General features: G+C 43.1%; 1 protein-coding gene across 1 annotated transcript in view; it reads right to left on the bottom strand.

Moving 5' to 3' along the window:
• LOC117507690 (calcium-dependent secretion activator 1-like) overlaps positions 1–25,652 on the bottom strand; it is a 547,099-nt gene that overhangs the window by 120,371 nt on the left and 401,076 nt on the right. The window contains 3 exon segments of the mRNA XM_034167504.1: positions 845–919; positions 5,082–5,229; positions 23,308–23,463. Of these exon segments, the coding sequence (XP_034023395.1) occupies positions 845–919; positions 5,082–5,229; positions 23,308–23,463 (379 nt within the window).

Below are 25,652 nucleotides of genomic sequence, written 5' to 3'. Positions count from 1 at the left end.
AAACGCCGCATCGCGGTTGCTTACGGGCACCAGAAAGCGGGACCACATAACTCCTGTACTGGCCTCTCTGCACTGGCTTCCAGTCAGTTATAGGATTCATTTCAAGTTGTTGTTGTTGGTTTTTAAATGTTTAAATGGATTGGCTCCCTCCTATGTCTCCGAGCTTCTGTCGGTTCATGCTCCAGGTTGAAATATGACTCTGGAAGTGCCGAGATTCCGCCTGAAACCCAGGGGAGGCCGTGCATTTTCAGTGGCGGCTCCGAGACTCTGGAACGGGCTTCCTTTGAGTGTCCGTATGGCTGCGTCTTTAAACATCTTCAAGTCTTGGTTAAAAATTAATTTGTTTGCTCTGGCTTTCGACTCAAGCTAGCTGATTCCTGATTTGGTTATGATTATCATTTTAGCCATTTTGTTCCTGTTGTGTTTTTCATTATTACTATTATTATTTTTTGGGTGTGTGCAGCACTTTGGGCAGTTTTTTCTGTATTAAATGTGCTATATAAATACATCTGACATTGACATTCCAAAATGGATTCTGTGGGGACGGCGTCGTGCGTTTGATAACTGTTCCCTTCTTCTGTGTTTGAGCTCCTTCTAAAAGCTGCCTCAGATATCTGCTGAATGTCTCCAACATGTTGTTCAAGATCACTGCAGGCTGGTGTTGGCTTTTTGAAGCATCAACTAATCTGGACCATAAAATCATGAAATGAACTCCTCACACGGCTTCACCCTCACATCAGGGTGTGTGTGTGACTGAGTGAATGTGGATCCTCCCTCCAACACGTTGGTCACCTGCTGGTAGAAGGTCGGTGCTTGAAGGAATGAGGTGTTGCTGCTTTCTCACCTTTGCCACCAGCAGGGTTGTCATCTCTTTCACCATGTCCTCAATCAGATGGTCAATCTGTGAATGGTACTGCCTCTGGAAAGAAAGTCAAATAAAACACACGTCTGTCCCTCGTCTCCTTCAAACTTCATCTTCAGACAGAACACAGCAGCTGCAGTCAGAACAAATAAACAGTTTTTTTTCTGTCTGCTTACAGGTCAGCAAACACAAACTCTGAACTTCATTTTCAAGTGTTCTCAGAGAAACACGTCACAGATGGGCTGTTCTCGGAGCACCGCCTCGGGACCCGCCCTGCTCCCAAACACACTGGGAATCCATGAAGGGACCCATGGGCTGGATCACACAGTCCCAGTCCTGTGCTTCCTGTCCTCATGAGAAGCACCTTCCACACGTGTGTCCATCCCACAGACCCACCTCCAGAAACATGAACTCTTTGGCACATCCACTTATTTTGGCAATGAACATCACAGCCAAAATAAGTGGATGTGTTACTGAGTCCGAGACACAGACTGAGTCCAGGACCTCACTGAAATCCTGGATCTTACGCTGCGTTCACATGTCTGCAGCAGAAAAACCGTCACAGTGATGTTAAAGGAAGTCCTGCCACCTTCCTTTGTGAGGTTCTGCCCCGTTTAAACCAGACTGAGACCCAAATAAGACCTACAAGACCATGACATGTTGTCAACTCTCACAAGTCTCAGTTGGTCTCCAGTTTGATCTGTTATTTGCGTATACATCAAGCGTGCAATGTGTGCAATATATGTTAATATCCTCAGTCAGTGATGAAACCCCATGCAGAGTCAACTGAGACTCTATTACGGCCCACAGGATCAAGTTGGGAGTGGGTTGGAACCTGTGAGAGTTAACAAGACCAATTAGGAGACACATGAATCTGTTAATTGGTCACACAACTACTGCAAGTGTTTTAAACAGTTCAATGCTCTTGTGCACCTGTTGCAGACCGATGGAGAGTGATGGAGACCAGGAGGCATCTCCCACTGTGACCAGCCTGCAACCCCAGTGAGTGCCAGTCAGAGTGACGGTGAGCAGAGGTGACTTTTCAATCGCACATCGGTTGTGGACTTGATGGAAACGGGGTGTTACAGATTAATTCATTCATTAATTTGCTATACCCACTTTCCTATAACCCAGCAGTCACAGGATGAGAGGTGGGTTCACCCTGTGCAGCTGCCGTGCCCAACCCGTTCCAGTGGATCACATGAGAAAAAAAAGCATCTGTCACTGGACTCGAGAGGATTTAGACTGATGCAGCAGGTGACAGCAATACACCAATAAGGAACTGAACGTTAGTCTCGATCCAAGACAACGACAAAATCAAACGCTGTGTTGATAAACAGGTACGAGTCAGCCATGTAGGACGTAACAGAACACAAGGGATTACCAACGAATGTCAAAGGTCACGACAGGAAAAAATACATTCACATGTTGAAACTCAACTGTGGACAAAAAAACTAGCCAAAAGACAACAAAACATAAACAACACAAAGACAGAATATGCAGGTTTATCACAACACCAACAAACACTCAAACCATGAGCTTCTGGGTGTCAGGTTTTGGCCCTGTTCAGGTTCATGACATTATTTTTCCCCTTTCCTTTACCCACGGCCAGCCCCCGTCTTGGTTTAGTAATCATTTTATTTTTGTCATTTATTGCGTTTGCAGGGCTTCTGTGTGTTCCAAGGGTGAATAAGAAGTCTGTGGGGTATAGAGCCTTCTCCTACCGTGGCCCTGCTCTCTGGAACGATCTACCTGCAGCTATACTAAGGCAGTCCGACACGGTGGAGACTTTTAAATCAAGACTGAAGACCCACTTTTTAGACTCTTATCATTAATCTATTCTGTTTTTATATTTGCATTGTAAATTCTTTTTATTCTACTGTGTTTTACCCTTTGAATGTGCCCTTTTTTATGTTAATTTTAATTGACTTTGTGTTGTTATGAATTGTGTGTTATGTGAAGTGCCATGGGGCGACTCTGTCGTGAGATGGCAATATATAAATTCATAAATTGAAAAATACATTGAAATTGAATTGAGTCTCATTTTAGTTTAGTGTATTATACTTTGGTGACTGGTTTTGTTTTATGCTTATTCCTTTTATGTTTACTCCACGCTCTTGAACCTGCTCTTGTGTCTTTGTCTCTCACTTTGATTCTGTCTGGTTAGTGTTTTTCTATCTTCACACTCTTGCACCTGCCCATTGCTCATCTTCATCCCCCTTTCTAGAATGTTCTACAGCACGTGTTTTACCTAATCACCTCCTTCTCTACTTAAGCTGTTCCCAGTCACCACTCACCTTGACAGTTTGACTTAGTTCACTCACCAGGTCTCGTCTCAGTCCTGATTTGTCTTGCCATGTTTTTGATCCTGCTCTTTGTTTTTGACCGCGGCTTTTTGCCTCAGCCCTGATTACACTGTTTGCTCGTGCCTTTGGCCCCTGCTTGTTTTTGACTGCGTCTTTGCGTAGCCCCCGCCTCTTACCGCTGCTCCACTGACTGCTTATCAGTGTACCGTACATTGGCGTGAATTAAAGATTACGTCCTCTTTTACCCCTACGCCTGGTCTGAGAATCTGCATGTTGTGTCCACTCACTTCCTGTGCCATGCATCCTCGTTTCCTGACACTGGCAAATGTGACTGTCACACTGGAAACAAGATTTAAGAGTCAGGGTTTGCGTAGGCAGGTTTCTGTTAACCTTCAAACTGAACAATTTGAGGTAGCAAATTGAAAAAAAATCTGAACATGTATTTTGAAGAAAAAAAAACCCTAATTTTTAAACTCACATGAGCTGGTTTTTCAGGCAGTTTGAAAAAGCTTTATTTTAAAACAATGCCAAAGCAATGCCTTAGGGGCACCCATAGGGGTGCCTAGGGGGGCACCCAGGCACTCACTGAGCTCTGTAATGTACTGAGTGCACTTCTAGTTGTTAAATGTTTACATAATGCCATCATAGACATAAAGGATGGACATGCAATGTGGAGAGACCAACACATGATACATGTGTGGACAGCTAGTCCATAAGGACAATGGACATCATACAAAGACATTTTGGACATCTTTTATGTCCGCCAAGGATGTAATAAAATTACCGGTGTTTATTTATTTATTTATTTGTATGTCTGTTAGAAGGATTACATCAAAACGACTGCATGGATTTGGACGGAATTTGCACCACAGATAGATATTAAGGCATGGAAGACTCCACTGGAAGACTCCACTGTATTTTGGAGGTGATCCAGATTGCCATATGGTCAGAAATCTCAGATTGCTCTTGTTTTTAGCATGATCAGAGAAATTAAATCATGTTCACAAACTGAAAGACCATGCTCTGGTCATCCAAAAAACCTGATACTGAGTGAACTTGCGAATGTGGAATACAGTACAACTGGTTCTTGCATGAGGCCCTTTGTTAAAAGGATGTCAGGAGGAAATGGTTTGCCTAGACTTTAGTTTGCTTTTGTTTTTGTAACAAAGTCTGTTGACTATGAAGATCATAAAACTGTGACAGGAGAAGCAAGAAAAAATGTTTCTCCAATCACAGCCACAGAAGCTGATAACTCCTTCAGAGATGTCAGAGGTGCTTTGGTGGCTTCCCTCACCAGTCTCCACTCTAAAGGCTCACTCACTTTTTGAGGACACCCTGCTCTTGGCAGGTTTTCTGTACTTTGTCATTCTGGGTAGATTTTCTTCTTGTGTCCAACGGTGATGAGCGGCTGGATAAGTGATGATGTAGTTTTTGTTTTTTTGGTTGCTGTTAGCGAGGCTGAGCCGGCCTGCACAGTCACCTGTCTCACTGAGAGGAAACCTTTTGTCTCGGCTGCTCGCTCCATCACAACGGCAGAGCAATAATTAATTCATCATCAGTGTCTCAAGATGGTGCAAAAAGTGAGATGTCTCACTTCTGCTCCATGTATATTCAACAGCAGCTACACATATGCTAATGACAGCCAAACAATTCAAGAGGAACAAAACTGACGACTAATTATACATGAGGGAGCCAGAGGGCGAGACTTCAAATGGATCTGGATCCACACTTACCCAGAATCTAACAAACTTTAATAAAAAGAAAAAAAAAACAGAAGACAGACAGACAGAGGAGACATGAAAAACGAGACACAAAGAAAATAAAATGAGTTCAGTTTGACAGAAAAAACAAAGATTGACAGTGAAAACTGACAAAATAAGATCATGGTCCCATCCCAGGCACGCGGGTCCTACCTCCTGACCCAGGTCCACGGCACACAGCTTGGCGGACTGAGCTTTGGCATCCACCATGACGTTGAACATGGTGCAGATGGATTGTGGCACCCGGAAGTCTGTGGTCCGGCTGCTCTTCTGAAGCTTGGCCTCGAAGGCCGTCCGCGTCCTGCCAAAAGACAACAAGCAGCCAGACGTCAGGGACATTGTCACCCCAGTCATCACCACACAGAGTTCTGGGTCCTTTTGTGGGATAACTTCTGCCTCACCCATCACTGACCCGTCACTGTTCTGTCCCTAATCTGTCCCTGATCTGTCACTGTTCTGTCCCTAATCTGTCCCTGATCTGTCACTAATCTGTCCCTGATCTGTCACTGTTCTGTCCTTAATCTGTCCCTGATCTGTCACTGTTCTGTCCCTAATCTGTCCCTGTTCTGTCCCTAATCTGTCCCTGATCTGTCACTGTTCTGTCCCTGATCTGTCACTGTTCTGTCCTTAATCTGTCCCTGATCTGTCACTGTTCTATCCCTAATCTGTCCCTGATCTGTCACTGTTCTGTCCCTAATCTGTCCCTGATCTGTCACTAATCTGTCACTAATCTGTCCCTGATCTGTCAGTGCTCTGTCCCTAATCTGTCACTGTTCTGTCCTTAATCTGTCCCTGATCTGTCACTGTTCTGTCCTTAATCTGTCCCTGATCTGTCACTGTTCTGTCCTTAATCTGTCCCTGATCTGTCACTGTTCTGTCCCTAATCTGTCCCTGATCTGTCACTAATCTGTCCCTGATCTGTCACTGTTCTGTCCTTAATCTGTCCCTGATCTGTCACTGTTCTATCCCTAATCTGTCCCTGATCTGTCACTGTTCTGTCCCTAATCTGTCCCTGATCTGTCACTAATCTGTCACTAATCTGTCCCTGATCTGTCAGTGCTCTGTCCCTAATCTGTCACTGTTCTGTCCTTAATCTGTCCCTGATCTGTCACTGTTCTGTCCTTAATCTGTCCCTGATCTGTCACTGTTCTGTCCTTAATCTGTCCCTGATCTGTCACTGTTCTGTCCCTAATCTGTCCCTGATCTGTCACTAATCTGTCCCTGATCTGTCACTGTTCTGTCCTTAATCTGTCCCTGATCTGTCACTGTTCTGTCCCTGATCTGTCACTGTTCTGTCCTTAATCTGTCCCTGATCTGTCACTGTTCTATCCCTAATCTGTCCCTGATCTGTCACTGTTCTGTCCCTAATCTGTCCCTGATCTGTCACTAATCTGTCACTAATCTGTCCCTGATCTGTCAGTGCTCTGTCCCTAATCTGTCACTGTTCTGTCCTTAATCTGTCCCTGATCTGTCACTGTTCTGTCCTTAATCTGTCCCTGATCTGTCACTGTTCTGTCCTTAATCTGTCCCTGATCTGTCACTGTTCTGTCCCTAATCTGTCCCTGATCTGTCACTAATCTGTCCCTGATCTGTCACTGTTCTGTCCTTAATCTGTCCCTGATCTGTCACTGTTCTATCCCTAATCTGTCCCTGATCTGTCACTGTTCTGTCCCTAATCTGTCCCTGATCTGTCACTAATCTGTCACTAATCTGTCCCTGATCTGTCAGTGCTCTGTCCCTAATCTGTCACTGTTCTGTCCTTAATCTGTCCCTGATCTGTCACTGTTCTGTCCTTAATCTGTCCCTGATCTGTCACTGTTCTGTCCTTAATCTGTCCCTGATCTGTCACTGTTCTGTCCCTAATCTGTCCCTGATCTGTCACTAATCTGTCCCTGATCTGTCACTGTTCTGTCCTTAATCTGTCCCTGATCTGTCACTGTTCTGTCCCTAATCTGTCCCTGATCTGTCACTGTTCTGTCCCTAATCTGTCCCTGATCTGTCACTAATCTGTCCCTGATCTGTCACTGTTCTGTCCTTAATCTGTCCCTGATCTGTCACTGTTCTGTCCCTGATCTGTCACTGTTCTGTCCCTAATCTGTCCCTGATCTGTCACTAATCTGTCCCTGATCTGTCACTGTTCTGTCCCTAATCTGTCCCTGATCTGCCACTGTTCTGTCCTTAATCTGTCCCTGATCTGTCACTGTTCTGTCCCTAATCTGTTCCTGACCCGTCACTGACATGTTTGTGATCCATCACTCTTCTGTCTCTGATCGGTCCCTGAAGCTAGTCTCTACTGGACTTGGCTGCCACAGTTTGTGAAATACATCCATAAGGGATTATGCGACTTTCACGGGGATTTGCGTTCTCCTCGTGGGAGTAGCGGGACGTCACTCTTGTGTTTGTTGAATTTTGAAAAACAAAACAACAGCAACAAAAATTTGCAGTATGAAATCCTCTGTCAAAATAGTCACAGAGCCCTCGTGGGGGTCTTAAATCCTTCTCAATGTAGTTTCCACGAGTCATAATGTGCGACAACTTGTGAGGTGCTGACAACACACTTTTCTCTTTTAACGATTAGAGAGGAACAGCGCTTCTGGAACTGATCGGGCTAAGCAAATCCAGCAGCAAGCAGGGAAAGTGGACTGGAGGACACCTGTGTGCAAACCGGGCTTTTTACGAGGTCTGTTAGAAAAGTATCCAACCTTTTTATTTTTTGCAAAAAACATATGGATTTGAATCACGTCAGCCAAGCTTGAACCTTCGTGCGCATGCGTGAGTTTTTTCACGACTGTCGGTTGCGTCATTCACCTGTGAGCAGGCTTTGAGTGAGCACTGGTCCTCCCCCCTCGTTGGATTTTCATTGTGAGGAAAATGTCTGAACGGCTGGAGCAGCGCTGCATCAATTTTTTCCAGAAACTGTGAGAGACAGCCAGGTGGACACCATTCGGAAGATTCAGATGGCTTTCAGGGACGATTTTATGGGCATCACACAGATTAATGAGTGTTACAGCCGGTTTAAAGACGGCGCACAATGGCGGAGGGCGCGCCGCGCTCCGAGCGGCGATCGACAGGCTGAAACGACCAGATCATTTCAAAACTGAATGCTGTGTTGATCCGGGACGTCGTCTGACTACCAGAGAAATGGTAGAAAAGGTGGACATCAGCACTTTTCTGGCACATTCCACTGTTAAAGGAGATTTTGTCATGAAAACAGGAATGGAGGAATTCGCCACGGAGCCGCTAATGGCGCGGAGCAAAAGCACCTCCATGTTGGTCTCACAGGACATGTGACATGCCCAGATCTTCGACAATTTCTCAGATACTCACGCGACTGAAAAGCCACCCAAAGCCGTCTGAATCTTCCGAATGGTGGAAGAGCTGGGCATGTCTGTGAGACTTCCAACACGGAGGTGCTTTTTGTTCTGCGCCATTATGCGGCTCCGTCCTGACGCGCGAATTCTGCTGCACGTCTTTCATTACAAAATCTCCTGTAACAGTGTAATGTGCCGAAAAAGTGCTATGTCCACCTCTCTTGCCATTTCTCTGGTAGTAAGACGACGTCCCGGATCAACACAACCTTCACTTTGGAAATGATCTGGTCGCTTCAGCCTGTCGATGGCCGCTCGAAGCGCGGCGCGCCCTCAGCCGCTGTGGGCCGTCTTTAATCAGGTTGTAATGCTCATTAATCTGTGTGATGCCCATAAGATCTTCACCGAAAGCCATCTGAATTTTCTGAATGGGGCCAGAGCAGGCGACATCGAAGGACATTTGAAATTGCTGGCTAAGGCTAAGCGTAAATTTGGTAAGACTGTAATTCACGTCGGCAGTAATGACACTCGGTTACGCCAATCGGAGGTCACTAAAATTAACATTAAATCGGTGTGTAACTTTGCAAAAACAATGTCGGACTCTGTTGTTTTCTCTGGGCCCCTCCCCAATCGGACCGGGAGTGACATGTTTAGCCGCATGTTCTCCTTGAATTGCTGGAAGTCTGAGTGGTGTCCAAAAAATGAGGTGGGCTTCATAGATAATTGGCAAAGCTTCTGGGGAAAACCTGGTCTTGTTAGGAGAGACGGCATCCATCCCACTTTAGATGGAGCAGTTCTCATTTCTAGAAATCTGGCCAATTTTCTTGGATCCTCCAAACTGTGACTGTCCAGCGTTGGGACCAGGAGGCAGAGCTGTGGTCTTATACACCTCTCTGCAGCTTCTCTCCCCCTGCCATCCCCTCATTACCCCATCCCCGTAGAGACGGTGCCTGCTCCCAGACCACCAATAACCAGCAAAAATCTATTTAAGCATAAAAATTCAAAAAGAAAAAATAATATAGCACCTTCAATTGCACCACAGACTAAAACAGTTAAATCAATCAATCAATCAATCAATTTTTTTTATATAGCGCCAAATCACAACAAACAGTTGCCCCAAGGCGCTTTATATTGTAAGGCAAGGCCATACAATAATTATGTAAAACCCCAACGGTCAAAACGACCCCCTGTGAGCAAGCACTTGGCTACAGTGGGAAGGAAAAACTCCCTTTTAACAGGAAGAAACCTCCAGCAGAACCAGGCTCAGGGAGGGGCAGTCTTCTGCTGGGACTGGTTGGGGCTGAGGGAGAGAACCAGGAAAAAGACATGCTGTGGAGGGGAGCAGAGATCGATCACTAATGATTAAATGCAGAGTGGTGCATACAGAGCAAAAAGAGAAAGAAACAGTGCATCATGGGAACCCCCCAGCAGTCTACGTCTATAGCAGCATAACTAAGGAATGGTTCAGGGTCACCTGATCCAGCCCTAACTATAAGCTTTAGCAAAAAGGAAAGTTTTAAGCCTAATCTTAAAAGTAGAGAGGGTGTCTGTTTCCCTGATCCAAATTGGGAGCTGGTTCCACAGGAGAGGAGCCTGAAAGCTGAAGGCTCTGCCTCCCATTCTACTCTTACAAACCCTAGGAACTACAAGTAAGCCTGCAGTCTGAGAGCGAAGCGCTCTATTGGGGTGATATGGTACTTCGAGGTCCCTAAGATAAGATGGGACCTGATTATTCAAAACCTTATAAGTAATAAGAAGAATTTTAAATTCTATTCTAGAATTAACAGGAAGCCAATGAAGAGAGGCCAATATAGGTGAGATATGCTCTCTCCTTCTAGTCCCCGTCAGTACTCTAGCTGCAGCATTTTGAATTAACTGAAGGCTTTTTAGGGAACTTTTAGGACAACCTGATAATAATGAATTACAATAGTCCAGCCTAGAGGAAATAAATGCATGAATTAGTTTTTCAGCATCACTCTGAGACAAGACCTTTCTGATTTTAGAGATATTGCGTAAATGCAAAAAAGCAGTCCTACATATTTGTTTAATATGCGCTTTGAATGACATATCCTGATCAAAAATGACTCCAAGATTTCTCACAGTATTACTAGAGGTCAGGGTAATGCCATCCAGAGTAAGGATCTGGTTAGACACCATGTTTCTAAGATTTGTGGGGCCAAGTACAATAACTTCAGTTTTATCTGAGTTTAAAAGCAGGAAATTAGAGGTCATCCATGTCTTTATGTCTGTAAGACAATCCTGCAGTTTAGCTAATTGGTGTGTGTCCTCTGGCTTCATGGATAGATAAAGCTGGGTATCATCTGCGTAACAATGAAAATTTAAGCAATACCGTCTAATAATACTGCCTAAGGGAAACATATATAAAGTGAATAAAATTGGTCCTAGCACAGAACCTTGTGGAACTCCATAATTAACTTTAGTCTGTGAAGAAGATTCCCCATTTACATGAACAAATTGTAATCTATTAGACAAATATGATTCAAACCACCGCAGCGCAGTGCCTTTAATACCTATGGCATGCTCTAATCTCTGTAATAAAATTTTATGGTCAACAGTATCAAAAGCAGCACTGAGGTCTAACAGAACAAGCACAGAGATGAGTCCACTGTCCGAGGCCATAAGAAGATCATTTGTAACCTTCACTAATGCTGTTTCTGTACTATGATGAATTCTAAAACCTGACTGAAACTCTTCAAATAGACCATTCCTCTGCAGATGATCAGTTAGCTGTTTTACAACTACCCTTTCAAGAATTTTTGAGAGAAAAGGAAGGTTGGAGATTGGCCTATAATTAGCTAAGATAGCTGGGTCAAGTGATGGCTTTTTAAGTAATGGTTTAATTACTGCCACCTTAAAAGCCTGTGGTACATAGCCAACTAACAAAGATAGATTGATCATATTTAAGATCGAAGCATTAAATAATGGTAGGGCTTCCTTGAGCAGCCTGGTAGGAATGGGGTCTAATAAACATGTTGATGGTTTGGATGAAGTAACTAATGAAAATAACTCAGACAGAACAATCGGAGAGAAAGAGTCTAACCAAATACCGGCATCACTGAAAGCAGCCAAAGATAACGATACGTCTTTGGGATGGTTATGAGTAATTTTTTCTCTAATAGTTAAAATTTTGTTAGAAAAAGAAAGTCATGAAGTCATTACTAGTTAAAGTTAATGGAATACTCAGCTCAATAGAGCTCTGACTCTTTGTCAGCCTGGCTACAGTACTGAAAAGAAACCTGGGGTTGTTCTTATTTTCTTCAATTAGTGATGAGTAGAAAGACGTCCTAGCTTTACGGAGGGCTTTTTTATAGAGCAACAGACTCTTTTTCCAGGCTAAGTGAAGATCTTCTAAATTAGTGAGACGCCATTTCCTCTCCAACTTACGGGTTATCTGCTTTAAGCTACGAGTTTGTGAGTTATACCACGGAGTCAGACACTTCTGATTTAAAGCTCTCTTTTTCAGAGGAGCTACAGCATCCAAAGTTGTCTTCAATGAGGATGTAAAACTATTGACGAGATACTCTATCTCCCTTACAGAGTTTAGGTAGCTACTCTGCACTGTGTTGTTATATGGCATTAGAGAACATAAAGAAGGAATCATATCCTTAAACCTAGTTACAGCGCTTTCTGAAAGACTTCTAGTGTAATGAAACTTATTCCCTACTGCTGGGTAGTCCATCAGAGTAAATGTAAATGTTATTAAGAAATGATCAGACAGAAGGGAGTTTTCAGGGAATACTGTTAAGTCTTCTATTTCCATACCATAAGTCAGAACAAGATCTAAGATATGATTAAAGTGGTGGGTGGACTCATTTACTTTTTGAGCAAAGCCAATAGAGTCTAATAATAGATTAAATGCAGTGTTGAGGCTGTCATTCTCAGCATCTGTGTGGATGTTAAAATCGCCCACTATAATTATCTTATCTGAGCTAAGCACTAAGTCAGACAAAAGGTCTGAAAATTCACAGAGAAACTCACAGTAACGACCAGGTGGACGATGTGGTCTATTAAACATTAGGTCTCTCTCTTCTAAGTCCCTGTTGGTAAATGATATAATAATTGATCAACGTATTGATTTATTCTGCCTAACAGAAACCTGGTTACAGCAGGATGAATATGTTAGTTTAAATGAGTCAACACCCCCGAGTCACACTAACTGTCAGAATGCTCGTAGCATGGGCCGAGGGGGAGGATTAGCAGCAATCTTCCATTCCAGCTTATTAATTAATCAAAAACCTAGACAGAGCTTTAATTCATTTGAAAGCTTGTCTCTTAGTCTTGTCCATCCAAATTGGAAGTCCCAAAAACCAGTTTTATTTGTTATTATCTATCGTCCACCTGGTCGTTACTGTGAGTTTCTCTGTGAATTTTCAGACCTTTTGTCTGACTTAGTGCTTAGCTCAGATAAGATAAATATAGTGGGCGATTTTAATATCCACACAGATGCTGAGAATGACAGCCTCAACACTGCTGCCATCGATGATCCGGGCAGGAGGTGGTGCCGGACCTGGAGCACAGAGGGGTGAGGTGTGATGGGGCTTGATCCTGGACACGTGGAAAACTGGATGGATCCGCAGTGAGGCTTCAGCTCCCAGCCTCACTGCGGCTGGACTGAGTACCTTGACGATTTTGAACGGACCGATATACCGGTCCTGCAGCTTAGGGGAGTCCACTTGTAGGGGTATGTCCTTTGTAGACAACCACACTGCCTGCCCTGGCCGGTACGTAGGGGCCGGGGCCCGCCGACGGTCTGCATGGGCCTCTGTCCTCATCCGGGCCCTCAGCAAGGCAGAACGGGCGGCACGCCATACCCGACGGCACTTCCGTAGGTGGGCCTGGACCGAGGGCACACCGACCTCTCCCTCAACCACCGGAAATAAAGGAGGCTGGTACCCTAGACACACCTCGAAAGGGGAGAGGCCGGTGGCTGCAGACACCTGGCTGTTGTGGGCATACTCGATCTAGGCCAGATGGGTGCTCCAGGCCGCCGGGTGCGCGGCTGTCACGCAACGCAGGGCTTGCTCCACCTCTTGATTGGCCCGTTCTGCTTGCCCGTTGGTCTGGGGATGGTACCCGGATGAGAGACTCACCGTGGCCCCCAGTTCCCGGCAGAAGCTCCTCCAGACCTGCGAGGAGAACTGGGGACCGCGATCGGAGACGATGTCTGTTGGGATCCCATGCAGCCGGACAACGTGGTGGACCAGGAGGTCCGCTGTCTCCTGGGCCGTCGGGAGCTTCGGGAGGGCCACGAAGTGGGCCGCCTTGGAGAATCGGTCCACTATCGTGAGGATGACGGTGTTTCCCTGGGACGGCGGGAGGCCCGTGACAAAATCCAGGCCGATGTGGGACCAGGGGCGATGAGGCACGGGCAGCGGCTGGAGTAGTCCCGAAGCCCTGCGATGGTCCGCCTTGCCCCTGGCGCAGATGGTGCAGGCCTGGATGTAATCCCGGACGTCGGCCTCTAGGGACGCCCACCAGAAGCGCTGCCGGACAACTGCCACGGTTCTTCGCACCCCTGGATGACAGGAGAGCTTAGAGCCGTGACAGAAGTCCAGGACTGCAGCCCTAGCCTCTGGTGGGACGTAGAGTTTGTTCTTCGGCCCCGTTCCGGGGTCCGGGCTTCGTGCCAGGGCCTCCCGGACGGTTCTCTCTACGTCCCAGGTGAGGGTGGCCACGATAGTGGACTCCGGGATGATGGGTTCCGGTGGATCCGACAACTCCGCCTTGACTTCATCTTCATGTACCCGGGACAAAGCATCCGATTTCTGGTTTTTGGTCCCGGGACGGTAGGTGATCCGAAAGTCAAAACGGCCGAAGAACAGTGGCCACCTGGAGTTCGGGACTTGGCGGCTCCAGTATTCCCGGGGTTCGGTGGCGGAGGAAATCGTGTGGTTCCGGTTCGGCTTGGACGGACGTCTCCTACCTTCGAGCCTGCCCACACGACACCGTTGTGATTGACTTATCGCTACAATTATTATTATTGGTTGTGATTGTTGTGCTTGTTTCACAACAGTAAAGTGTTGATATTTGACTTCCTCCATTGTCCGTTCATTTACGCCCCCTGTTGTGGGTCCGTGTCCCTACACTTTCACAACATATATATGAAAAAAATCCTTATTAAAATCTCAAACAGGTCTGATCAGGACTTAAGAGTCCACAGGAACCCTGGAAGATGGCCCCGGTTGCCATGACAGCCACGTGGACGGTCTGTCGATACAGCAAACAGCTAACTCCACCTCAAGTGTTGGCACACACTCATCCCTGAGCTGTGTGGAGCTCAGGACCTTCTTCAGTCCAGTGCTTTAATCTCTCACGAGTGCCACCATCACTGTTAGCACATGCCACAAAGTGCCCTGATTTGACAATTTAGTTCTGTTTGCTCAGGTCTGGTATCTACAGAATAATCCAGGCAGAGTATTTCTTGATGAGGTCTGGTATCTAAAAAACAGATGGAGTATTTTTGCTAAAGTATGGTATATGCAGTATAATACAGATGGAGGTGTTTTTTGCCAAGGTCTGGTATCTACAGTATAATCCAGGTGGAGTATTTTTTTGCTCAGGTCTGATATCTATAAGCCAGATGGAGTGTTGTTGCTCTGGTCTGAAATCACCAGTATAATCCAGATGGAGTTTTTTTTTTTTTTTTTTTTTTTTTGCCAAGGTCTGGTATCTACAGTTTAAGAAAGGTGGAGTATTATTATTTATTTATTTTTTGCTAAGGTCTGGTATCTACAGTATAAACCACATGGAGTATTTTTTGCTCAGGTCTGGTATCTATAATCCAGATGGAGTATTTTTTTTTTTACTCAAGTCTGGTGTCTACAGTATAAACCAGATGGAATAATTTTGCTAAGGTCTGGTAACTACAGTATAATCCAGATGGAGTATTTTTTGCTCAGGTCTGGTATCTAAAATCCAGATGGAGTATTGTTGCTCAGGTCTGGTATCTAAAATCCAGATGGAGTATTGTTGCTCAGGTCTGATATCATCAGTACAATCCAAATGCAGTAATTTTTGCTGAAGTCTGGTATCTACAGCATAATCCATATTGAGTTTTTTTTGTTTGTTTGTTTTTTTGCTCAGGTCTGGTATCTATAATCCAGGTGGAGTATTGTTGCTCAGGTCTGGTGTCTATATTACAATCAAATGGAGCATTTTTTGCTGAAGTCTGGTAGCTACAGCATAATCCATATTGAGTTTTTTTTTTTTTTTTTTTGCTCAGGTCTGGTATCTATAATCTAGGTGGAGTATTGTTACTCAGGTCTGGTGTCTATAGTATAATCCAGATGGAGTATTGTTCCTCAGGTGTGGTATCTATAATCCAGGTGAAGTATTGTTGCTCAGGTCTGATATCATCAGTACAATCCAAATGGAGTAATTTTTGCTGAAGTCTGGTAGCCACAGCATAATCCATATTGAGTTTTTTTTTTTTGCTCAGGTGTGGTATCTATAATCCAGGTGGAGTATTGTTGGCCAGGTCTGATATCATCAGTACAATCCAAATGGAGTAATTTTTGCTGAAGTCTGGTAGCTACAGCATAATCCATATTGAGTTGTTTTTTTTGTTTTTTTTGCTCAGGTCTGGTATCTATAATCCAGGTGGAGTATTGTTGGCCAGGTCTGATATCATCAGTACAATCCAAATGGAATAATTTTTGCTGAAGTCTGGTATCTACAGCATAATCCATATTGAGTTTTTTTGTTGTTGTTGTTGTTTTTTTTTTTTTGCTCAGGTCTCGTATCTATAATCTAGGTGGAGTATTGTTACTCAGGTCTGGTGTCTATAGTATAATCCAGATGGAGTATTGTTCCTCAGGTGTGGTATCTATAATCCAGGTGAAGCATTGTTGCTCAGGTCTGATATCATCAGTACAATCCAAATGGAGTAATTTTGCTGAAGTCTGGTAGCTACAACATAATCCATATTGAGTTGTTTTTTTTTTTTTTGCTCAGGTGTGGTATCTATAATCCAGGTGGAGTATTGTTGCTCAGGTCTGGTGCCTATAGTACAATCCAAATGGAGTATTTTTTTTGCTGAAGTCTGGTATCTACAGCATAATCCAGATGGAGTTTTTTTTGTTTTGTTTTTTTGCTCAGGTCTGGTATCTATAATCTAGGTGGAGTATTGTTACTCAGGTCTGGTGTCTATAGTATAATCCAGATGGAGTATTGTTCCTCAGGTGTGGTATCTATAATCCAGGTGAAGTATTGTTGCTCAGGTCTGATATCATCAGTACAATCCAAATGGAGTAATTTTTGCTGAAGTCTGGTATCTACAGCATAATCCATATTGAGTTTTGTTTTTTTTTTTTCTCAGGTCTGGTATCTATAATCCAGGTGGAGTATTGTTGCTCAGGTCTGATATCATCAGTACAATCCAAATGGAGTAATTTTTGCTGAAGTCTTGTATCTACAGCATAATCCATATTGAGTTTTTTTTTTGTTTTTTTTTTTGCTCAGGTCTGGTATCTATAACCCAGGTGGAGTACTGTTGCTCAGGTCTGGTGCCTATAGTACAATCCAAATGGAGTATTTTTTTGCTGAAGTCTGGTATCTACAGCATAATCCATATTGAGTTTTTTTTTTTTTGTTGTTGTTGTTTTTTGTTTTTTTTTTGCTCAGGTCTGGTATCTATAATCTAGGTGGAGTATTGTTACTCAGGTCTGGTGTCTATAGTATAATCCAGATGGAGTACTGTTCCTCAGGTGTGGTATCTATCATGCAGGTGAAGTATTGTTGCTCAGGTCTGATATCATCAGTACAATCCAAATGGAGTAATTTTTGCTGAAGTCTGGTATCTACAGCATAATCCATATTGAGGTTTTTTTTTTTTTGCTCAGGTCTGGTATCTATAATCCAGGTGGCGTATTGTTACTCAGGTCTGGTGTCTACAGTCTAATCCAGATGGAGTATTGTTCCTCAGGTGTGGTATCTATAATCCATATGGAGTATTATTGCTTAGTTCTGGTATCTAGAGTATAACTCTGATGGAATATTGTTGCTCCGGGCTGATATGGATGGATGAGATTTACTGTCATTGTCATTACAAGTGCAACAACAGCAAGATTACGTCCACACTCACATTTCCACAGACAAACAGCAATTAATCCACAATTATTACTTGTTTACCGTAATAATGGCACACATCAGAATTAAGACAACACATGTACATTTGACACTGTTTATGTGCACTAAACTTGAAACAGTCCGTTATCTAAATTGAGGCGATGTGAATGTGTGGTAGCCGCTGCGCACCACTGCTAGCTTGGGGGGAACGGGGACCTGCCGTAGCTAAAACCGCACAGGCCCCAGAGGGGAAAGGGGTGGCGTGAGCAGTGGCCAGGATGGGGTGTGTGATGGGGGACAGGAGGTGAGGTAGAAGGGAAAGTGGAGCATGCTTCAGTCTTTGTCCATGTGTGAGTCTGTCTGTCCTTATGTACTGGAGTAAGAGAGATAAGGAGGCAGTCAATCTTTCCAAGGCCATAGAAATTCTTCTGGAAGATAAACAATGGGCATTTTATCCTTGAGAGGCTGATAAGCCTGCCATGTTTGTGGTTGAGAAGTGAAAAACACTTTTCCAGCTTCACATGAACAAACCAAAACCCAATTATGAAAAATTCCCCGGCCTCTGAAATCTTCTCCTGCAAGGCGCGCATTTGCTCCGAGATGTTATCCAATTTGCATCTGAGTTCAAGGGTTAACGCAGCCTGAGAATGCATTGCCTTGCCCAATTCATTAATCATGACGGACAAGCGAGGGGTCATGGAGGCAGCCGTCTTGCCAATCTTCCGGTAGGTCTGGGCAACACATAAGCCAATAAGTACCAGCCCTCCTACTATGAATCCAAATATGAATAAATCATCGTCGTCCTCCACAGAGAAAGGCGCAAAGCATGCGACCCGCCACGTCTCCCAGGCGTCGAGAACATAGCCCGCAGGGTAAGTTCCATCCGGGTACGCAGGGTCCCCCGGCCCTGATCTTCTTGTAAAAAAAAAAAGAAAATGGTGTCAATAGCGTTCAGAGACCAGCTGATCAATTCCATGATTAATCCAATATAGTTTGAAGAATTCATAGCCTGGTGAAGTAGGGACTTTGAAGGTTGGAGCAGAGACAGAGGAGAGAGGAGAAGAGGTGACCGCCCTCGCCGGAGTCCCAAGATGTATATCTACAGTATAATCCAGATGGAGTAGTTTTTGCTAAGGTCTGGTATCTACAGTATAATCCAGATGGAGTATTATTGTTCAGGTCTGGTATCTAGAGTATAACCCAGATGGAGTATTGTTGCTCAGGTCTGATATCTACAGTATAACCCAGATGGAATATTGTTGCTCAGGTCTGATATCTACAGTATAATCCAGATGGAGTATGTTTTTTTCCTCAGGGCTGGTATCTATAATCCAGATGGAGTATTGTTGTTCAGGTCTGGTATCTATAGTATAATCCATATAATCCATAGTATTTTTTGCTAAAGGCTAGTATCTATAGTATAATCCAGATGGAGTATTGTTCTTCAGGTGTGGTATCTATAATCCATATGGAGTATTACTGATCAGGTCTGGTATCTAGAGTATTATTCAAATGCTCTTTTGTTGCTGAGGTCTGGGATCTATAATCCAGATGGAGTATTGTTGCTCATGTCTGAAGTCAGTATAATCCAGATGGAGTATTTTATTTATTTATTTATTTTTTTCTTACATCTGGTATCTACAGTATAATCCAGATGGAGTGCGTTCTTTCCTCAGGTCTGGTATCTATAATCCAGATGGGGTATTGTTGCTCAGGTCTTGTATCTATAATATAATCCAGATAGAGTATTGTTCCTCAGATGTGGTATCTATAATCCATATGGAGTATTACTGATCAAGTCTGGTATCTAGAGTATAATTCAAATGGTGTATTGTTGCTTAGGTCTGGGATCTATAATCCAGATGGAGTATTATTGCTCATCGCTGATATCATCAGTATAATCCAGATGGGCTATTTTTGCTGAAGTCTGGTATTTACAGCATAATCCAAATGGAGTATTTCTTGCTAAAGGCTGGTATCTATAGTATAATCCAGATGGAGTATTCTTCTTCAGGTGTGGTATCTATAATCCATATGGAATATTATTGCTAAGGTATGGTATCTATAGTATAACCCAGATGGAGTTTTTTTGCTCAGGTCTGGAATCTATAATCCAAATGGAGTATTGATGCTCAGGTGTGGTATCTAGAGTATAACACAGATGGGGTGATGTTGCTCAGGTTCAGCATCTACAGTATAATCCAGATGGAGTACTGTTGCTCAGGTCTAGTATCTATAATCCAGATGGAGTATTGTTGCTCATGTCCAGTAACTACAGTATAATCCAGATGGTGTATTTTTGCTCAGGTCTGGTATCTACAGTATAACCCAGATGGAGTTTTTTTTTTTATCAGGTCTGGTATCAGGAGTATAATACATATGGATTATTGATGCTCGGGGCAAGTAACTACAGTGTAATCCAGATGGTGTATTTTTGCTCAGGTCTGGTATCTAGAGTATAATCTAGATGGAGTATTGTTGCTCAGGTCCAGTATCTACAGTATAATTCAAATGGGGTATTGATGCTCCGGTGTGGTATCTAGAGTATAACACAGATGGGGTATTGTTGCTCAGGTCTGATATCTACAGTATAACCCAGATGGAATATTGGTGCTCAGGTCTGATATCTACAGTATAATCCAGATGGAGTATGTTTTTTTCCTCAGGGCTGGTATCTATAATCCAGATGGGGTATTGTTCAGGTCTAGTATCTATAGTATAATCCATATAATCCATAGTATTTTTTGCTAAAGGCTAGTATCTATAGCATAATCCAGATGGAGTATTGTTCTTCAGGTGTGGTATCTATAATCCATATGGAGTATTACTGATTAGGTCTGGTATCTAGAGTATTATTCAAATGCTCTTTTGTTGCTGAGATCTGGGATCTATAATCCAGATGGAGTATTGTTGCTCATGTCTGAAGTCATCAGTATAATCCAGATGGAGTATTTTATTTATTTATTTATTTTTTCTTACATCTGGTATCTACAGTATAATCCAGATGGAGTGCGTTCTTTCCTCAGGTCTGGTATCTATAATCCATATGGAATATTATTGCTAAGGTATGGTATCTATAGTATAACCCAGATGGAGTTTTTTTTGCTCAGGTCTGGAATCTATAATCCAAATGGAGTATTGATGCTCAGGTATGGTATCTACAGTATAATCCAGATGGAGTACTGTTGCTCAGGTCTAGTATCTATAATCCAGATGGAGTATTGCTGCTCATGTCCAGTAACTACAGTATAATCCAGATGGTGTATTTTTGCTCAGGTCTGGTATCTACAGTATAACCCAGATGGAGTTTTTTTTTTATCAGGTCTGGTATCAGGAGTATAATACATATGGATTATTGATGCTCGGGGCAAGTAACTACAGTGTAATCCAGATGGTGTATTTTTGCTCAGGTCTGGTATCTAGAGTATAACCCAGATGGAGTATTGTTGCTCAGGTCTGATATCTACAGTATAATCCAGATGGAGTATGTTTTTTTCCTCAGGGCTGGTATCTATAATCCAGATGGGGTATTGTTGTTCAGGTCTGGTATCTATAGTATAATCCATATAATCCATAGTATTTTTTGCTAAAGGCTAGTATCTATAGTATAATCCAGATGGAGTATTGTTCTTCAGGTGTGGTATCTATAATCCATATGGAGTATTACTGATCAGGTCTGGTATCTAGAGTAGTATTCAAATGCTCTTTTGTTGCTGAGGTCTGGGATCTATAATCCAGATGGAGTATTGTTGCTCATGTCTGAAGTCAGTATAATCCAGATGGAGTATTTTATTTATTTATTTATTTATTTTTTTCTTACATCTAGTATCTACAGTATAATCCAGATGGAGTGCGTTCTTTCCTCAGGTCTGGTATCTATAATCCAGATGGGGTATTGTTGCTCAGGTCTTGTATCTATAATATAATCCAGATAGAGTATTGTTCCTCAGATGTGGTATCTATAATCCATATGGAGTATTACTGATCAAGTCTGGTATCTAGAGTATAATTCAAATGGTGTATTGTTGCTTAGGTCTGGGATCTATAATCCAGATGGAGTATTATTGCTCATCGCTGATATCATCAGTATAATCCAGATGGGCTATTTTTGCTGAAGTCTGGTATTTACAGCATAATCCAAATGGAGTATTTCTTGCTAAAGGCTGGTATCTATAGTATAATCCAGATGGAGTATTCTTCTTCAGGTGTGGTATCTATAATCCATATGGAATATTATTGCTAAGGTATGGTATCTATAGTATAACCCAGATGGAGTTTTTTTTTGCTCAGGTCTGGAATCTATAATCCAAATGGAGTATTGATGCTCAGGTGTGGTATCTAGAGTATAACACAGATGGGGTGATGTTGCTCAGGTTCAGTATCTACAGTATAATCGAGATGGAGTACTGTTGCTCAGGTCTAGTATCTATAATCCAGATGGAGTATTGTTGCTCATGTCCAGTAACTACAGTATAATCCAGATGGTGTATTTTTGCTCAGGTCTGGTATCTACAGTATAACCCAGATGGAGTTTTTTTTTTATCAGGTCTGGTATCAGGAGTATAATACATATGGATTATTGATGCTCGGGGCAAGTAACTACAGTGTAATCCAGATGGTGTATTTTTGCTCAGGTCTGGTATCTAGAGTATAATCTAGATGGAGTATTGTTGCTCAGGTCCGGTATCTACAGTATAATTCAAATGGAGTATTGATGCTCAGGTGTGGTATCTAGAGTATAACACAGATGGGGTATTGTTGCTCAGGTCTGATATCTACAGTATAACCCAGATGGAATATTGGTGCTCAGGTCTGATATCTACAGTATAATCCAGATGGAGTATGTTTTTTTCCTCAGGGCTGGTATCTATAATCCAGATGGGGTATTGTTGTTCAGGTCTGGTATCTATAGTATAATCCATATAATCCATAGTATTTTTTGCTAAAGGCTAGTATCTATAGTATAATCCAGATGGAGTATTGTTCTTCAGGTGTGGTATCTATAATCCATATAGAGTATTACTGATCAGGTCTGGTATCTAGAGTATTATTCAAATGCTCTTTTGTTGCTGAGGTCTGGGATCTATAATCCAGATGGAGTATTGTTGCTCATGTCTGAAGTCATCAGTATAATCCAGATGGAGTATTTTATTTATTTATTTATTTTTCTTACATCTGGTATCTACAGTATAATCCAGATGGAGTGCGTTCTTTCCTCAGGTCTGGTATCTATAATCCAGATGAGGTATTGTTGCTCAGGTCTTGTATCTATAATATAATCCAGATAGAGTATTGTTCCTCAGATGTGGTATCTATAATCCATATGGAGTATTACTGATCAAGTCTGGTATCTAGAGTATAATTCAAATGGAGTATTGATGCTCAGGTGTGGTATCTAGAGTATAACACAGATGGGGTGATGTTGCTCAGGTTCAGTATCTACAGTATAATCCAGATGGAGTACTGTTGCTCAGGTCTAGTATCTACAATCCATATGGAGAATTGCTGCTCAAATCCAGTATCTACAGTATAATCCACATGGAGTACTGTTGCTCAGGTCTGGTAATGACAGTATAATCCAGATGGTGTATGGTTGCTCAGGTTTAGCATCTATAATCCATAAGGAGTATTTTTGTTCAGGTCTTGTATCTACAGTATAAAATAGATGGACTATTTTTGATCAGGTCTGGTATCAGCAGTATAATCCATATGGAGTATTTTTTGATCTCAGGTTTGGTATCTACAGAGGTTTTTTTTTTTTTGCTAAAGTCTGATATCTATAATCCAGATGCAGTATGTTTGCTCAGGTCTGGTATCTATAATCCAGATGGAGTATTTTTGATCAGGTCTGGTATCTACAGTATAATCCAGACGGAGCTTTTTTTTTTTTTTTTGCTAAAGTCTGATGTCTATAATCCAGATGCAGTATGTTTGCTCAGGTCTGGTATCTATAATCCAGATGGAGTAATTCTGAAGACTCCTACCTCTTTATGCATGATTCAATCATGTCACTGGACATCAGCTTCAACCGGGTCTCCAGGTGTTTGCCAAACTCCTCCTCTGGCCAGTGAAGGTCTCTTATGAACGTCTGCAGGGCATCCAACTTCCAGAAGAGATCCTCAGAAGTCCCAGAGCCATTACTGCAAAGGTCAAAAACCAGCCATTCAGAGAAAACAGACTCTGAACATGACCAACAGCAACATCAGTATCTGGTCTGATACGTTTCAGAGCAAACATCTACGACCCCAATTCCAATGAATTGGGGATTTGGAGATGCTCCTTTTTATACCCAATAATGACACTCACGTGTTTCCAACTGGGTGTTCTTTGAGGATTTGTCAACTTTCCCAAGAGGCGTGACACGAACCACAGGAGCAAATTATCCGTCACTACCAAGAGGCGTGAACCATACCACAAGAGCAAAGTATCGCTCACTACCAAGAGGCGTTGAACACAAGACAGGAGCAAAGTATCCCTCACAACCATGACGTGTGAAACTTACCGCATGACCACAGTATCCCTCACTCCCAAGAGGTGTGAAACACACCACAGGAGCAAAGTATCCCTCACTACCAAGAGGTGTGACCTACACCACAGGAGCAAAGTATCTCTCACTACCAAGAGGTGTGACCCACACCACAGGAGCAAAGTATCCCTCACTACCAAGAGGTGTGACCCACACCACAGGAGCAAAGTATCTCTCACTACCAAGAGGCGTGAAACACATGACAGGACAAAGGATCCCTCACTACAAAGAGGCATGAAAGACACCACAAGAGCAAAGTATCCCTCACAACCAAGAGGAGTGACACACACCACAGGAGCAAAGTATCTCTCACTACCAAGAGGCGTGAAACACATGACAGGACCAAAGGATCCCTCACTACAAAGAGGCATGAAAGACACCACAAGAGCAAAGTATCCCTCACAACCAAGAGGAGTGACACAAACCACAGAAGCAAAGCATCCCACACTACCAAGAGGTGTGAAACACACCGCATGACCACAGTATCCCTCACTACCAAGAGGCGTGACACAAACCACAGTTCAATTCAATTCAATTCAATTTTATTTATATAGCGCCAAATCACAACAAACAGTTGCCCCAAGGCGCTTTATATTGTAAGGCAAGGGCATACAATAATTACGTAAAAACCCCAAAGGTCAAAACGACCCCCTGTGAGCAAGCACTTGGCGACAGTGGGAAGGAAAAACTCCCTTTTAACAGGAAGAAACCTCCAGCAGAACCAGGCTCAGGGAAGGGCAGTCTTCTGCTGGGACTGGTTGGGGCTGAGGGAGAGAACCAGGAAAAAGACATGCTGTGGAGGAGAGCAGAGATCGATCACTACTGATTAAATGCAGAGTGGTGCATACAGAGCAAAAAGAGAAAGAAACACTCAGTGCATCATGGGAACCCCCCAGCAGTCTAAGTCTATAGCAGCATAACTAAGGGATGGTTCAGGGTCACCTGATCCAGCCCTAACTATAAGCTTTAGCAAAAAGGAAAGTTTTAAGCCTAATCTTAAAAGTAGAGAGGGTGTCTGTCTCCCTGATCTGAATTGGGAGCTGGTTCCACAGGAGAGGAGCCTGAAAGCTGAAGGCTCTGCCTCCCATTCTACTCTTACAAACCCTAGGAACTACAAGTAAGCCTGCAGTCTGAGAGCGAAGCGCTCTATTGGGGTGATATGGTACTACGAGGTCCCTAAGATAAGATGGGACCTGATCATTCAAAACCTTATAAGTAAGAAGAAGAATTTTAAATTCTATTCTAGAATTAACAGGAAGCCAATGAAGAGAGGCCAATATGGGTGAGATATGCTCTCTCCTTCTAGTCCCCGTCAGTACTCTAGCTGCAGCATTTTGAATTAACTGAAGGCTTTTCAGGGAACTTTTAGGACAACCTGATAATAATGAATTACAATAGTCCAGCCTAGAGGAAATAAATGCATGAATTAGTTTTTCAGCATCACTCTGAGACAAGACCTTTCTAATTTTAGAGATATTGCGTAAATGCAAAAAAGCAGTCCTACATATTTGTTTAATATGGGCTTTGAATGACATATCCTGATCAAAAATGACTCCAAGATTTCTCACAGTATTGAGCTCTCACAGTATCCCTCACTACCAAGAGGCGTGACACAAACCACAGGAGCAAATTATCCGTCACTCCCAAGAGGCGTGAAACACACCACAGGAGCAAAGTATCTCTCACTACCAAGAGGCGTGAAACACACGACAGGACCAAAGGATCCCTCACTACAAAGAGGCATGAAAGACACCACAAGAGCAAAGTATCCCTCACAACCAAGAGGAGTGACACAAACCACAG

This window comes from Thalassophryne amazonica, chromosome 3, assembly GCF_902500255.1.
Source record: "Thalassophryne amazonica chromosome 3, fThaAma1.1, whole genome shotgun sequence".
Classification (NCBI taxonomy): domain Eukaryota; kingdom Metazoa; phylum Chordata; class Actinopteri; order Batrachoidiformes; family Batrachoididae; genus Thalassophryne; species Thalassophryne amazonica.
Note: the sequence above shows the minus strand (reverse complement) of the source record. Positions and strands in the feature narration are given on the sequence as shown.